The 13,051-nt window shown below is 39.2% G+C and overlaps 1 protein-coding gene and 1 long non-coding RNA gene across 2 annotated transcripts in view; both read left to right on the forward strand.

The window, feature by feature from the left end:
- The window catches only part of LOC308672582, a 171,002-nt gene that overhangs the window by 26,176 nt on the left and 131,775 nt on the right, over positions 1-13,051 (forward strand). The window lies entirely within an intron of this gene.
- Positions 1-13,051, forward strand: part of INTS9 (integrator complex subunit 9) — a 77,306-nt gene that overhangs the window by 22,702 nt on the left and 41,553 nt on the right. The window contains exons 5-8 of the mRNA XM_081335530.1: positions 1,487-1,626; positions 4,063-4,149; positions 11,121-11,241; positions 11,908-12,042. Of these exons, the coding sequence (XP_081191656.1) occupies positions 1,487-1,626; positions 4,063-4,149; positions 11,121-11,241; positions 11,908-12,042 (483 nt within the window). The remainder of the gene's footprint in view (positions 1-1,486; positions 1,627-4,062; positions 4,150-11,120; positions 11,242-11,907; positions 12,043-13,051) is intronic.

The raw sequence follows: 13,051 nt of genomic DNA on the forward strand, positions 1-13,051 counted from the left end.
TACATGAAGTTATCTGTATTTGCTATAGTTAATGAAGTGAACATGTGCCATATTTAAATAAATTATCATATAATTTTAAATTAAAACTACTTTGTTCTGCCCTGGGCATTCATGCATGCTATTCAAAGGTCTCAGAGACGACAAGTATTCAACTTCGCAACTTTATGGAGAATGGATTATCCATTCTATTAGAATTTCTGCTAACAAAATTAAACAATAGGTAGGCTGGATACTTTTTATACAGCATATTATTATTCAGAAAGTCAATAATTTCACCTATAACACACAGAAGCTGTAATTTCTTCAGAGTATTTCAGTTGGTGCCACCATCAGTTAAAAAATTGACATTAAAGAGACACCAATTTGATGCCTTCTTTATCTTTCAAATGGCAACACATATGTGTACTTTTGTACACATTTGTACATGTAGGCTTTTTAGTTCCATGGAACCGAATTTTCTACCTGACTTTAGTAATGCAGTGTTTCATTTGTAAGTATTCGGTTTTTATAAGAAAATAACTTTTTTTCCTTTTATTAATTATAGATATATTATTGTCCTTTGTTGTATTGTTGTAAGCCACTCAAAAATCCAGTTACTGGGCAGCACAAAAAAAATGTATATCAGGGGTTGTCTACCCTTTTGAACTAATAGGCAAATTTGGAATTGGGGTCACATGGTGTGAAACGTTCTTGCAAAATAGCTGCTGGAAGGGACGTTTACCTATTCATATAATGCTGGCTGTGTGCGTTACAAAGCCATAACTCCCTAAATTGGAACTGCAATTTTTCCTAATCTCCCTTCCAGCAAGATGCTATGTATTTATTCCTTCCTACATTTCTTTTTTTTTCTGGGCAGAAGGTCTTTCTTCCATTCAAAATGTAGACCTACAGCCTTCCCTAAGATTGGGTTGGTGGAGAGTGATTTATTTTCTAAAAGGAGGAGAACTCTTGATGTCTGCAAGGCATTCGTAGAAATAAAAAGAATACTCAGACTGGCAGTTTGTTTTGTAAGATGCCAAGTTCCTGTTTTAAATTTTTTTTTTTTTAATGAAAATGTCAAGTGGGGTCAGGAACCTATTGGACAGTATGAAAGCTCACTGGCTCCTCAAGCACCATATTGGAGATCTGAGCTATAAGATAAAATAAAATAAAATTAAGGTAAAGAACCAGATAATTCTTCATTATTGTTATATAAAATAGGAACTAACAATAATCTAAAGGCGTGTTCTGTCCATATTAGAACTCTCAGATGAATGGTGGGCAAGATTTCATTAATCCAAGTATTGCTTGGGGGTGGCGGTGTGTATTAAATTGTGATTTAATTTTTGTGGTTAGACTTAATTTAATTTATTTTAATTTTATATTGGATTGTTTTTAAATTTTGCCTTGTAAACCGCCCTGAGTCCTTTGGGAATAGGGCGGTATATAAACCGAATAAATAAATAAATAAATAAATAAATAAAATATTTCTGGGTCATATTTTCAGATGGAACTGATTGACCTGTCTACAGTGGATGTGATCCTGATCTCCAATTACCACTGCATGATGGCCTTGCCCTACATCACAGAACACACTGGGTTCACTGGAACTGTGTATGCTACCGAGCCAACAGTGCAGATTGGCAGGTAAGGAAAATCTACTTAAGGCAGTGTTATCAAATCCCTTTTCATTCCACTGCTGAACGAAGTGGCAAAGGGGAAGAGAAGGGGTAACAGACAGCATAAAAAAAACATTGCTTCTCATGAACCTGAGGAACATTTAACTGGGTTAAAAGCAGTGGTGGGATTCAGCCAGTTTGCACCACTTCGGCATAACCGGTAGGTAATTATTTATTGCCCAGGCCCAGAATGGACTTCCGGAAGCAGCATCCATACAGAGAACAGGTTGTTCACATATTTGAATCCCACCACTGGTTAAAAGTAAGCCAAAGAAGTCTTTGAAACTCTAAGCATGTGCACAGGTTTAAGTCTTTGTTTCTCAAATGTTGAAAATCTACTCAGACTTGTACATTTGGCAAAGTTATATGAGCATTGTAGTACTGAAGAAAGGTAGCCATGAAGATTAGAGCCCTAGCCCTGTAATGAAAAAGGAACCAAAAGGAATCTCTAACAGTCCCTAAATTTTGCAGGTTGTTAAAGATTATTACCGGGTCCAAGAGGGAGGGCTGCCTAGCTCTCACCGAGCTTGAATCATAAAATGTTACATCTGGAGAGGGGCTTATAAGCCTTAGAGTCCCATTCTTTATAGGAAATCCATAGGCTCAGTCTCCCCATACTGGTAGAATGGGGGAATATTTATCTGGTTCCTTTTTATTTTTTTCTTTGGTAATGTATTTTGTCATCAGATTATTTAACTTAATGTTTATCCAAAATCTGCCTTTTGTTATCTTCTGATTTAATTGTTCAAGCTAGTCCGGCCCTGTGAAGTCTGCCTTCTACATATTTGATCCATATCATATTTCCAATCTGATATTTTGTTTCTGCATATTCAGTATTCTAATGTCTTTCAGCCTTTCCGCAAAGGATTTATTTTCCATGTGTTTCACCACTTTGGGCATCTTTTGAAACCACCCACCTTTTAACTCTACATCTAAAACTAGAGAAAGGACGCTAAATGAAGTCAGACATAAGCAGAATAATGTAGAAATGTTATCCCTTGTGATTTTGCAAGAATGGACCCATCATTAAGGGCTTTAGAGCGGTTACTAAATGCTTTCTTGTTTACTTTGGGTTCTAATTGAGTTAGGATATTACCTAACTCAATATTATCTTTATAAGAAGTGCAGATGTGACACTCAGAATTGTGGGTGACCCTGAGCTTCTTCAAAATTTGCTGGCAAATTGTATATGGGAATAAATTAAAATATGGAAAATAGAACTTTTTAAGTATCACAATTTCAAGTATATTTACATAGAAATTAAAATTTGTTTTTGTCTATGTCCCACCCTACTTTGCACTTTCTGGCACGTGATTCAGTGAGTAACTGCTTCTCTTAGCTCAAAGAACAATAGCTGAGATATTTATTTTCAATAGTAAATTATAAACTTTTATTATTGTTATTATTATTGGATTTTGCATGTATCAAGATGAATATGTGCTGGTCAGATGCACATATGATCTGTAAGCAAATGAAGCAATTAGTTGACTCGAGAAGAAAAAACAGGTGCTGCCTATATTCTGTGTCACTTCTAGGATTCAGAAAAAGTGATCAACAATTTTCTGATTCTAAACTTGAATTTGGGATGTGACAAAATAAAGACTAACGTTATAGAATTATAAAGTTGAATGGATAGTGCAAAAACCATGCTACAATGGACAAAAACTTGATATTAAAAAAATAAGTAATACTGATGCCTAGGTGGTACTCTCACCAGTTCATCTCTTTGAAGAGAGTATTTCAGGATAGGATCATTTTTCACATCTGGACTTTGTATTGGCCAATTTACTGGTACTGTCACAATGTCGATGGTTGGGTAGTGATTTGACATTCAGATCAACATTGGCATCCATCAGTGGTTCCATGGGAATAGTTCCACTTAATTTAATCAATGGAGGAAACAGGTAAAGACTTAGACTCTGACCCTGCAATGGTCATCTGAGATCTCCTATTCCTGGCAGCCTCTGCTCCCTTTTCTACAACAGATGAATTCTGTGACCAATGTGCCAGGGTGATGGCAGTAAAGCTTAATGAAACAAACCACAATGTAGCTGCTATGAAAACCTGAAGTGGAATACTAGTCAAAATTTACCTGGGGAGATAACTTGTAATTATTTTAACTAAATTAATATTGTCACACAGTCTAAAATCATATTTGCCTTTGTTGCAGCAGTATCATCCAGCTGCCTTGCGTTCAGTGATCAATTAGGCTAAATATCCATCCACTCTATTAAGAATGCTTCATTTGGAGAAGCAATCAAACATAAAGAATTGGTCCAGTTTTAGAAATCAAACCATGCATGATTCAGCTGTTTGGAAAATCCCCAGAAACTTATTTTAGTGTCTCAGTTCAACCTGCTGTGTTTTCATTTTGAGGCCTTCAGCTGCCCTTTTCTGTTTTCAGGCTTCTTATGGAGGAATTGGTCAACTTTATAGAGCGAGTGCCAAAGGCTCAGTCTGCCTCCTTGTGGAAAAATAAGGATGTGCAACGGTAAGTTCACTCTGCCACTTTCCCATCTTCCTCTTCCTTATCCTTTTGAAAGTTGTCTCTAAGAGTATAGTTCATTTCCTTATTCTACCCTCAGCCCTCATGGGTTTGGCCATCACCAGGCAAGCGAATCTGGAGAAAGATTTCCCAAGACAGAGCACCAGCAAAGAAAACTGCCAGGCTATAGGAGGGTATTTCAGTTTGAGGTGACTGAGGCAAGGGATCAGATTCTAGCAGTGCGGGTGACATGATCAGAATATGGGCAGCGACACTGCAGATCTAGAGTAAAACAAGGTGTTACTGTGTTGCCTGAGGATCTAGCAAAGGCAAGGATTAAAAAAAAACTAGCTCAAATGTTGCTTCAGCCAAAAACCAATATGTGCTGGGACCAAAAAAGGGTTTCAGGTTACTCTTGTGGTTAGAAGAATCTGATATGCCTCATATGCTATCAGATTGCTTCGGGGCCATTGTCTACAGAGTTCCTTTCAGGCTGGAATTTTTGGGTCCAACCTCCAGAAGGTCAGAAGGCAATAGGTGGGTTGAGCCCCTAATTCTGCAGAAAGGGATTCATTTGGGTTTGTGCTGAAGGCAAGTCTCCTGCAGTATATTTATTTATTTATTAAATTTATACGCTGCCCATCTCACTAAGAATTCAGGGTGGCTTACAATGCCATAAATAAAAGTATAAAACAATTACATAGTTTGAAAGATTAAAACATTAGGCACTGAAAGTTAAAATGTTAAATTTGACAACAAAGTGGATAAAAAGAATTAGTAAATCGACTATTTAGAGTGGGATCTTCTCCTAATCTACTGGTGACCTCCAAAATGGATACTCCAATTGAGGTTCCAAGCCAGTTGGCAGAGCCAGGTTTTTGGGCCTTTCAAAAAGCCAAGAAGTTGGGGGGAGATCTCACCTCAGGATGGGAGCCCTTTGCTCTCCTGGACCCCACCAGTTGCAATTTCTTGGTCAATGGGACCTGGAGCATGTCCCTTCTGCCGGAGAGAGTGGGGCTGGCCAATGGATTCATGCCATAAAGGCTTTAAAGGTAATAACCAACACCTTGAACCTGGAAGCAAACTGGCAATCAGTGCAGTTCATATAACAGTGGTGTTACATGGGTCACTCTAGGGGCCCCTAAGACTGTGCTGCTGCAAGTTATGCCAACTGTAGCTTCAGAATGCTCTTCAGGGGTAGCCCCATGTAGAATACATTGCAGTAGTCCAAGTGTGTCATGATCCAGGACTGAGATCAAGGCATCACAGCCTAAAAAGGGCACAACCAACAGACAATATGATCTTCCATCATCTCATTCTCAACATCCGTCATCTCGTTCTCTAAACATAGGATATCTATTATCACGCCAGCTATTTCTATAATTGGAAATGTCATTTGTGTCATGCCTTGGTTACTTAGTTTCTTCATGTTTGGATTACTGTGTATGGTTATCTTCATAAATTTATCTGGTCAAGGATGTTACAAACTACCTTAATTAGGATTGATTATAAGTAGCCTGAAGGTTAAAACAGTTTTACTGATTCCTAATGAGTTTCAAAAGGCTGTTCAAAAGGCTAATGATAACTAAAGCCCTACGTAGCTAGGATTTGGGCTGCTGAAAGATATCTTCCTTTAGAAGCCTCCTCTAGCATTTATTTAGGAAAGCTGTTTTCTGAATTAAAAAAAAAATCTTTCCTTCAAAAAATGTACTTATACTGTATATACTTGGCAGAGATGGTTTTAAATGGTACTTACATATACTGTATATGAATTAGCAGCATTCTGACTTTAGAAAGAGTCTCCTCCCTTCTCATTCCCCCTCGAAAAATCAAGGGCTTAAAACCAGAAGCCCACCTTTTGTATACCGTACAGCTCTTTCCACTACTTCAGCCAGGTAAATCAACTGAAGGCGTTGTTAACTAAATTCCCTTATCTGTGATTTCTGCTGGTGTAATGTCTCAGAATTGAATTGTTAGTCCTTGAATTAGGATTGATCAACACAATGCTGATATTTAGCTTTTATTGCATAACTTGTGTTGGCTCTGGGCTGCTTAATGGTGCTATGTGGCCTGTATTGACTTCAACATTCTGCTGAGAATGGAGCACCCAGTACATGTCACCAGTGACTTCGGGAACTCAACAATGTCAGTGCCCATAAATCAGCAGGGATTTCCCTGCAGTCTTGTTCTCAAAACTGTTTTCGTCAATGGCAATCATCAATAGGTTTAGTCTTGTGTGTTACTGTCTGTGACCATGCAAGAACATCTTTCCTGAGGGCAGTGTTGTCTATAAAATACAACAATAATATGACTGTTCTTTTTGTTTTCAGTTTGTTGTGGTAACTGTGCTAGGCTGCTGATGATACCCACACTTTCTGACTTCCATAACGTCAAAAGTGTTGCTTTATTGCAAGATGGTTTGCAGCTTAGCTGCTTCAGTCCTAAATGGTTGCATACAATTGAATTACTATCTTTATTGGGTAAAGCTATAAGCTTTGGAGTTCTTGTAAAAATGCTTTGTAGAAAAATATACTAAGTACACTGGAAGAGTTTATGTTTCCACCCCATTACTCTGTGCAATGTGAGCCAACTGCTGACAACATCAAACTCCATTGAGGTTTTGTAAATCAAATGGTGTCATAATGGATTATAATAAGGTAATGCTTTTCACTCCCCTTCTTCAATAATGGCACATTCTCCATAAATGTTGGAGAGATTTGTTGGAAAGCCAAAGGGGACACGTTGGGATCTTATGTAAGTGCAGGATTGACCACTTGATTAGCCTCATACAAGGAATTACAGTATATCAGTGGAAAAATAAATTCATCAAGAAGAGTCCTGGTGGTGCAGTGATTAGAATGCAGTATTGCATCCTACTTCTGCCCATGGTCTGGAGTTTCATCCTGATCAGCTAAAGGTTGACTCAGATTTCCATCCTTGTGAAGTCGGTAAAATGAGAATCCAGATTGTTCGGGATAATATCCTAACTCTGTAAACCTCCCAGAGAGAGCAGTAAAGCACTGTGAAGTGGTATGTAAATCTTAAGTGCTATTCCTATTGTTATCTCCATGTAAGAGAAGCCTAGTCTTGTTTGGGACTCTAGGTCAGAGGCCCCCAACCTATGGGCCTTGGCCCACTAGAGGGTCATGAGGGATTTGCAACTGGGCCATGGAAACCGCCGGCAAGTGCACATGTGCACATCCTTACTTGCTGAAGCAGTGGGCAAGCGTGCATGCACGCTCCATTTAAGTGAGCAGCAGGCGCATGTGCACGCCACTCATGCAAATGGAGCTGCGCTCATGTGCTTGCCGGCTACTCATGCGGAAACATGCTCTTTCCCCGCCCCCCCCCCACTGGTCCACAAACCTGGAAATGTTGGGGAACTCTGCTCCAGGTGATAGAACCAGAAGAGATGCCCTTGGGATCTGAATTAGAGCAACAGAAAGAAAGCCGGATGTCAACATGTAATGACTTTCTGTATCTCAGACAGAATTCTTAGTATAATCTTCTGTTCCTTCTGGCCTGAAGATATTGGTCCCCATCAATATTAAATGATACTCTTATGTTTCTATTCTCAGATAATCCTAAAATTGAGAAATTCTAATCAATATCTAACAGGGATTGAGAAATTAGAATACCAGAGTCAGTTCAATAATTATATTATATTTATTATATTATATATATTTATTATATTATTATATGATATTATAATCCTTTGGTGAAACACCAACTCTCTTCATGAAAAGAATACTGCAACCTTCAATGTGGTGTCCAAGGTCTTGATCTGTAAGCTCCACTTAACCAGATATGTCAGAAGCATGACAATTAAAATAAGGCATGCTATACAAAATTTAAAATATAAAATACAAGATTAAAATATGTAGAAACTAAACAGTTTTTGCCCAGAAACTAGCAACATTAATTGCATTCTGTTAGGCTGCCATAAAGTCCTCAAGTGTACACTGATTCAAACACAAAGGGCAGGTATACGTATGTGTTGTTGTCTGCATGTCACCAAGGTCGCAAAGAACAGAAGCCACCAGACAGCCCCATTTGTTCAGAATGTCTGTGGATCTTGTTGTACTCATGCACAGTCTATTATTCAACAATTTCCATACTTTTTGCCTTTATTCACGATTTCCATACTTACCAGCTTTCATCAGACCGAGTGCTGGCTCCTCGGTTGGTTCCATCCAGTGTTGGTTCTTCTTGGTCACCCTGCTTTCAAATTCTTCAAAGTCTTTCTTAATTATTAAATACTGAATAATATGCAATTATCCAATGTTATCTATTTCTTGAGATGATTTGATGTCTAAAACTTAATGCTCCAGCAAAGGAATAACTTAGAAAATCACTTCAAAAAGAGTTCTCTCCTTCATTAAACCAGATGACTGGTCTCTTATGGACCAGTGTTATTCAAAGTCATAAAGTCGAGAATAAGTTCCATAAAGGAAATGGATGGAAATAAACATTTGAATTCCCCCAGTGACCTCCATTTTTAACTTATTAATAAGTACTCTGGAATTAGAAGTGGAAGAATTAAGAGGCTAAGTCTCTTGTTATCAGCACAGCATTTATAATTATGTAACCCCAGTGAAGAGCTTCATTCAAATCTCCAGAAGAGAAATAATCCAGTTTTCTTTGTAAATAGCAGATTAATTTAGGAGCTACCGTGTTTCAGTAAACATCTGTGATGCTATGCTTAAAATGCTAGATGTATTTTTTTCTGTTGAAAAATTCTTTCTGTTCCTTAAGTTTCTGTTATTCCTCAGAAGAGGACAAAATGTTCCTTGCTTTCTGTTGGGATATATTGGATTGGCAGTTTGCATACTACGTGCATAGGCAATCTTGGCAGACGCCATCATTAATGCTTCCTTTGGTGCCTTAAATTATAGGAAGAAGGTCATTGACCCAACAGCTTCCCCAATAAATTAAGTTCTTTTAAATAAGCAAATCGGCAAAACTTGACCAATTTCCATTAATCATTGGAAATGAGCTGGAATGAGCTTTTGATTTAGTATCTGTTTAATATACAAAATAAGGACCCTATTCTTCTTTCACTCTTTGGCAGCTTTCACTGCATTCCTGCCTGGTTTCCTAGTATTGCAAGAGATTTATGTCCCAGGAGATAACCATTCTTTTTATGTGCTACAATGCTGTCATTTGCTGTTTCTTGTATGTTTTTCTCTCACTTTCTTGGTACTTTTAAGCACTAGCTTTTCCAGGGAGCAAAATAGTCATCATAATAACAAAATTCACAGAACTGTGGTTCCCCTCCAGGTGTCTGGTGGATGTCATTACTTTCTAGACAGATTTGGTGGCAGGAATTGGAAGATTTACAGGCTCAGAAAAGTCGGAGGGGTCCCAGTTGCAGAAGGCCATGCTGCTCTGTTCTCTCTTTTCTATTTCTCCAGAGGATCCATCTGGCAGGTGAATGTGGCAGAGCAAAGGTGACAGATTAGAACAAGCTGTTGATCAAGGTAGTGAGCTGTAGTCCCCCAGCACTATTTCCTGGCGTGGTCTGAGTAAGACTGAAAGCAATGCACCAAACCCTATTCCAGTCAAGTTGCCTAGAAAATTACTGTAAATAGTTGAAAGAGTTCTCAGTTGAAAGCACTGAGAGCTCCAACAGGGGGATGTTTCTTTGTGTAAAATGCCTACGAAGTGTGACTGATGTTTTCTGCTAGTTAATGCAGAAATCACCGGTCTTCCTGGTGGACCGCTCAGGATTTTGGAGAGTGGAATAAATAAACCTTTATTGTCAAAGTACAACATCTGTACATTGAGATTAGCTGAGCCTCCCCCCGTGCTCTCTCCCCCCAACACACAGTGACAACAAATCCTCCATCCCACCACACTATGTGAACCAACTACACCACACACTGGCCTCCCAAGTCAATTCTGCATAAGATTATGTCCCATTTAAAAGCATAACAGCCCACGCATAAAAGCTATTTTTCAGCCTGTTGGTACGGCTGGCTATATTCCTATATCTCCTACCGGATGGTAGGAGAGTAAAGAGATACCGTCCAGGGTGTGAGTCATCCCTGAGAATCTTCCTCACTCTTCCAAGGCAACGAGCCCTGGCGATGTCATCCAGTGGTGTCAGGGAACAGCCCACAATGTCTTGTGCTGTGCTCACTACCCTCTGTAATACTTTCCTATCCGCGGCTGTCAGACCAGCATACCAAACCACAATACCATACGAGAGGACGCTCTCTATGGTAGACCGGTAAAAGAGGGTCATTAGCTGTTGTTCTACCCTGTTCTTCCGCAAGATCCTAAGAAAGTGAAGCCTCTGTTGGGCCTTTCTAGCCACCTGGGTTGTGTTAACTTTCCAGGTCAGATCTTCACAGAGGTAGACAGCTGTCAAAGAGAGCAGATCTATCTGTTTACATAGCCAGTCATAAACACCTGTTTCCAAAAGGCCAACCAGGAAGCTTAAAAAATAAAAAACAAAAAAAAATGGCCCGGAATATAATTCAGCAGCAGACCATTTTATTTCAAAAATTACCTTTGGGCTAATTAAGATTGAAAGTTCTCTATGATATGAAGGATACAGAAACTGGATTGGTTTCAGTGAGATCACTGTAGGTTTATACTATCAGAGGATGGGGTTTGGCAGTGCCAGTCCACTTCAGCTGTGGACCTTGGATCAACCATAATCTTGTTCTCTCTGAGAGGAAGCTATTCCATTTTATAGGGCATTGAGACGCCAGCAGTGGAGTGAAAACAATGGCTAATCTTTTAATTCCTCAAACATGCTAGAGCATGCTAGAAAGGTAACAAAGACTAGGCTTTCACTTTATTTTATTAGATGTAAGTTGGCACAAGTTGAGAATCAAGGTGCTCATTAAGTGCTCTTCTTCAGCCCATTCTTTTTTTTTCTCCTCGTCATATAATTTTCTGGAATTTTAGTAGATGAGTCCAGAATTTTATTATGCTGGCAAGCCCTAATCCAATGTGCTTCTATCCAGGATGCTTCCTGCACCCCTGAAAGATGCTGTTGAAGTTGCAACATGGAGAAGATGCTACAACATGCAGGAAGTTAACTCTGCACTCAGTAAGATTCAGCTGGTGGGATATTCCCAGAAAATTGTGAGTTTCTCTAAAAAAAGGACTCGGGGAGGAATCTGCACTGTCTTCTTTCCTTCTGTATCCATTTTATCATAGGACAGTTGTCCGTTGTTGACTGTATTAAAATCTGAATGAAATAAAAAGCTGTCGTATCCATAACATCCTTCTCCTTGCCCAAACCTTCCAGTTTTAACTGAGAACCAGTTCCATACAAACCTCCTCAGTTACGTATCCGTGTGGATGCCAGCCAGAGATGTTCTATTTGTACGGTCTTTTAAAAGAACTTTAATTATCATTTTTTGCTGATGCTTTTCACATTTTGTGTTTTGTGTTTCTGTGTTCCTTTTAAACAATTTCCACATCATTGTCTTAAATATAAACATTGAATTACTTTTAAAAAGAAAGAGAAAACAGCTTTAGATACAGATGTAAGAAGTTGTAAGTCCAAAATCCTGTTCTTACATCAATCTAATCAAAGTTTCTGGGAAAACCAGAAGCAGATAATAATTCCTAAGTGTTCTCTAGTTCTTGGCTATTTCCCATTTGTTTTCCATGGATGTATTGCCTTTGAACATGGAGATCAGCTCGGTGAGCTAAGACTACTATAAGAATAGCACATGTGGAAATTTATTTTCTGGCACAGCTTCATTCAGAATTCAATTGTTTTCTTCTTCCTTTCTCCCACAGGAGCTATTTGGTGCAGTGCAAGTCTCTCCTCTCAGTTCTGGATATGCACTGGGCAGCTCCAATTGGATCATCCAGTCACATTATGAGAAGGTTTCCTATGTCTCAGGATCCTCACTACTTACAACACATCCACAGGTACAACATCTTTGTGGGGTGTGGTGGTGAAATTCCCCTTCTTCAGTGGTTTGTGTTGATTGGATTTAAATAGTAGGCAAATGGCAATTCCCCTATTTTCCTACCCATGGCGTAATATTCTGCACAAATTGGAAAAGTTCAGCATGTTTAGGGTTGGCATTGCTGGAAGGATTCTAGCCCCATTCTCTGGCTTCTTCCATTTCATCATTGCTTATTGGGGGAGGAAGATAAGTCATGAGTTCCAGAGTTCTTACTGTACCTAAGAACAGTACTATTGTCTGTAAACATACCTGTTCCGTCATCATCTAAACCTAGTTTTGGTACCAACGCAGCTTAGCAGCCAAGGCTCCTTCTTGCCTTGCCACACCTGATTTTTATAATTACAAAAAACTCTTATTTATTTTATATTACAAAGGAAGCTGTTATAAAAGAGAGCGGTGGGCTCCCCATCCTTATTTTCAGAGATGTAGATTCCATCAGTTTTACTTTTAACCCTGACTGTAGCCCCTTGCTTCGTTCAATCAGGTAAAGAACCTATACAGTAAAAGTAGCTGCAAGATTTGAGGTCTCACTCTAACCCAGTCCTGTTGGCTGTCCTTAGTCTATACCAGGAGTAGGCAACCTTGGCTCTTTTATGGCTCATGGACTTGACAGGATGTGCCAAAGGTCACCTATACTAGGGTTCCCCAACCCCGGGCTGTGGGCCACAGCTCATTTGGAACCCAGCTACGCAAGTGGCAGGTCATGTGAGCGCATCTCCACTTGCACAAGCCACTTGTGCAAATGCAGCTGTGCATGTTTGCGCACACACCTATGACTCACACAGAACCATCCCTTCTTCTCTTCCCCCCCCCCCCGAACTGCCAAGCCAAAAAGATTGTGGGCCACTGACTTATACGTTAAAATTCACTAAGGAAAAATCAACAAGATGTATTTTCTCCTTACGCACCTACATCAAGAAAATTCAATGGAAAAGAAAAATTTTATGTCCAACATAACTTCATTTGAT

Source organism: Vipera berus (assembly GCF_964194415.1).
Source record: "Vipera berus genome assembly, chromosome: 1".
Classification (NCBI taxonomy): Eukaryota; Metazoa; Chordata; class Lepidosauria; order Squamata; family Viperidae; genus Vipera; species Vipera berus.